Genomic DNA, 2648 nt, shown 5'->3' with positions numbered 1-2648 from the left:
ATATATATATAGATGAGGATGTTAATCTGAGCTGATATTTCCATTCTGCATCTCCACTTCATCAGCATATTATTTCCAAGGTGGTTTTTGATGTGCTGATCGATGCACTATCATTATTCCATTCAGCTTATTTAGGTGAGGTAAGGGTTAAGGGAATCCTCTCCCTTATGCATAAAGAAGTTCTGGGGTATTGATTGTAACCATGGATCCTTTCATCCTGCTAACAGCAAGCTCCAGACTACCGGCTGTATAAGAGCGAGCCTGAGCTAACAACTGTGAATGAAGAAGGAGACGAGGCCAACAGCGAGGACAAGGATAAGACCGAGACGTCTGCGGAGCGTAGAGACACCTCAGCCCCCAAAGGTATATGCCTATTCTTTGATTCTCAGCAGTGAAACGGGTGTTTAGATCTAATCCTGATGTTGAATGTGAAATGTCTTTGATCTGCCAGGAACCTTCAGATGGGGCCCGGGGTCTAGTCTGGCTGCTAGAGGACAGAACCAGGAAGCTAAATTAACTGATGCTGTTATTCTAGGAGGTTAATGTTGTCATTGCACATCATCCCCTCATCTAGAAGGCGTTAAAATGAGATGTAGGGGGAAGGACTGCAGCTCGGTGGTCTTAGTCAGACTTCCTGTCAGGGAAGCAGCTTCATCGTCCGGATAGGGAGATCCTCACCGGTGTGACCCAGCGGGGGGTAGAGAGGGTGCACTAGATGGGGTTGGTGACTGACGGGGGGTGGAGCAGTAATGGTGGAATCTAAGGTAAAAACCTGTGACTTCCAGAAACCAGGTAGTGGAGCAGAGAGCATGTGAGGGAGCACCTTCACAAAGATGTCTCTCTATGTGGGTTAGAGGCCCGTCCCCCCCGTCCCACACCGTGCTCCTGCCTCCTAAGGCTGATCGCCATGGTGACCACAGCCTAACACCCAGCTCAGCTTCACGCAGGCTATCACCGAGTCCGCTTCCCTCATCCTTCCACATCCACTTGCTTGGTGGCGATCCAAGTGTTGGCCATTCTGGTTCCGACTGGACCGGGCCCACCCACACCCGCCCGCTCCATGAATACCACAGCCACAGACCAGCTAGTTTATCAGCTACGCTAAACCAATAATAGTAGCTCTCTGAGGACCCTGATGGTCGGCTGAAGGTGACGTCCTGATGCTGCAGCACCAGTAGGGGGCGCTACAGCTGCCTGTCTGTCCCTCTGGGACGGGCGTCCTTCAGCGGAGCTCAGGTGGAGGTTTGACCGCCGGCAGCCTCCGACCAGCAGCTGGCTTTAATCAGCTGCTGGCCGGAGGTTACTCCATAAAACGCTCTAAGACTGTTAGAAGCTCCTCGTTTTCCTCCTTCTGAAGTGACTGGAGATGAGGAAGAGGAGGAAGAGGAGTTACCGTGGAAACCTCATCCATTTATTCTCTGCAGAGTTTCTAGATATGTGGCCTGTTTTCCGCTGCCTTTCGTAGCAGTTGATTCTCCCTTTGCCTTGCAGCTCAGCCTCACTGATCAAATGAACCTTTTCTCCACAGCGCCCCCCTACCCTGTGGGCATCGTCGCTCCCAGGACCAAATCCCCCCTCAGCACTCCTGAGTCTGCCACCATCGCCTCCTACGTCACCCTAAGGAAGACCAGAAAACCGGAGTCCAGAAGTGTGAGTTTTCCTCCAGCTGAGAACGTCTCTGAGGTCGTTTTAGGGTGTTGTTGCAGAGGGTAGAACTCCGAGTCTGCTCCTCCTCAGGACCGGCCCAGGAGCACAGCGGATCAGACGGGAGAGCGAGAATTCATCAGAACCAGGATGAGTGTGGAGGAGCAGCTGGAGAGGATGAGGAGGAACCAGGAGGCTTCATCGCTCCGAGAGAAGAGGAGAGGAACGCTGTCTCGCTCGTCCTCCTTCAGCAGAGACAGTACCGGCCTCCACCTGCAGGTGACGCTGCGCACCAACAGCAGGAGGCAGTTGGAGGTCCTGGGTTTGGTCTGGAGGGCGATCCAAGTGGTGGACATTCTGGTTCTGACCGGAACCAGCCCAGTCAGAGCCCCCACACCTAACCCCCACCCCCACCCAACCCTCCACCCCCTCCTCCTTCATTAAACATTCATCATCAGGGGAGGGTTAGAGTTCAGCTCAGGGTTACCTTGGATACGGTGATGGAGGAGGGAGTGGATCCATCCCAACAGAACCTTTGTCTAAATCTGCAGAAACCTGAGGAGCTTCAGCAGGAGAAGGCCGTGGAGGTGCAGCCAGCGGGGGAGGTGCAGCCAGCGGGGGAGGTGCAGCCAGCGGGGGAGGTGCAGCCAGCGGAGGTGGTGCAGCCAGCGGAGGAGGTGAAGCCAGCGGAGGAGGTGAAGCCAGCGGAGGACTTGCAACCAGCAGACACGTCCAATCAAATGGTAAACAAAGGCTGCTTTGTCCAATCAGAGGTTAGAAATCAGAGGAGGATTGATTAAATGTTTCTGAAGGCCGAATAAAAGATCAAACAGAATATCTGAGACCTGAGAAACATCGAAAAGTGGAGTTAATTTGATGGCAGTCTCTCCAGGGGGCGCTATAACTCTAAAATAGACTTTCAGTTTCCTTTCACTTTTGTTAAAGCACCAATTAACACATAAACTAACACATCACATAAGTGTGATCCTCATCGGTGCTCGACT

The 2648-nt window shown here is 52.8% G+C and overlaps 1 protein-coding gene across 1 annotated transcript in view; it reads left to right on the top strand.

Moving 5' to 3' along the window:
* The window catches only part of LOC107105111 (pleckstrin homology domain-containing family A member 5-like), a 45059-nt gene extending 42600 nt beyond the window's left edge, over positions 1-2459 (top strand). The window contains 4 exon segments of the mRNA XM_015405225.1: positions 228-363; positions 1529-1650; positions 1738-1923; positions 2196-2459. Of these exon segments, the coding sequence (XP_015260711.1) occupies positions 228-363; positions 1529-1650; positions 1738-1923; positions 2196-2444 (693 nt within the window). The 3' untranslated portion in view covers positions 2445-2459.
* Positions 2460-2648: the final 189 nt, after the last annotated feature.

Source organism: Cyprinodon variegatus, unplaced genomic scaffold (assembly GCF_000732505.1).
Source record: "Cyprinodon variegatus isolate N-32 unplaced genomic scaffold, C_variegatus-1.0 Scaffold2068, whole genome shotgun sequence".
Taxonomy (NCBI): Eukaryota; Metazoa; Chordata; class Actinopteri; order Cyprinodontiformes; family Cyprinodontidae; genus Cyprinodon; species Cyprinodon variegatus.
The sequence above is the reverse complement of the archived record's forward strand: the minus strand, read 5'-3'. Positions and strand labels throughout refer to the sequence as shown.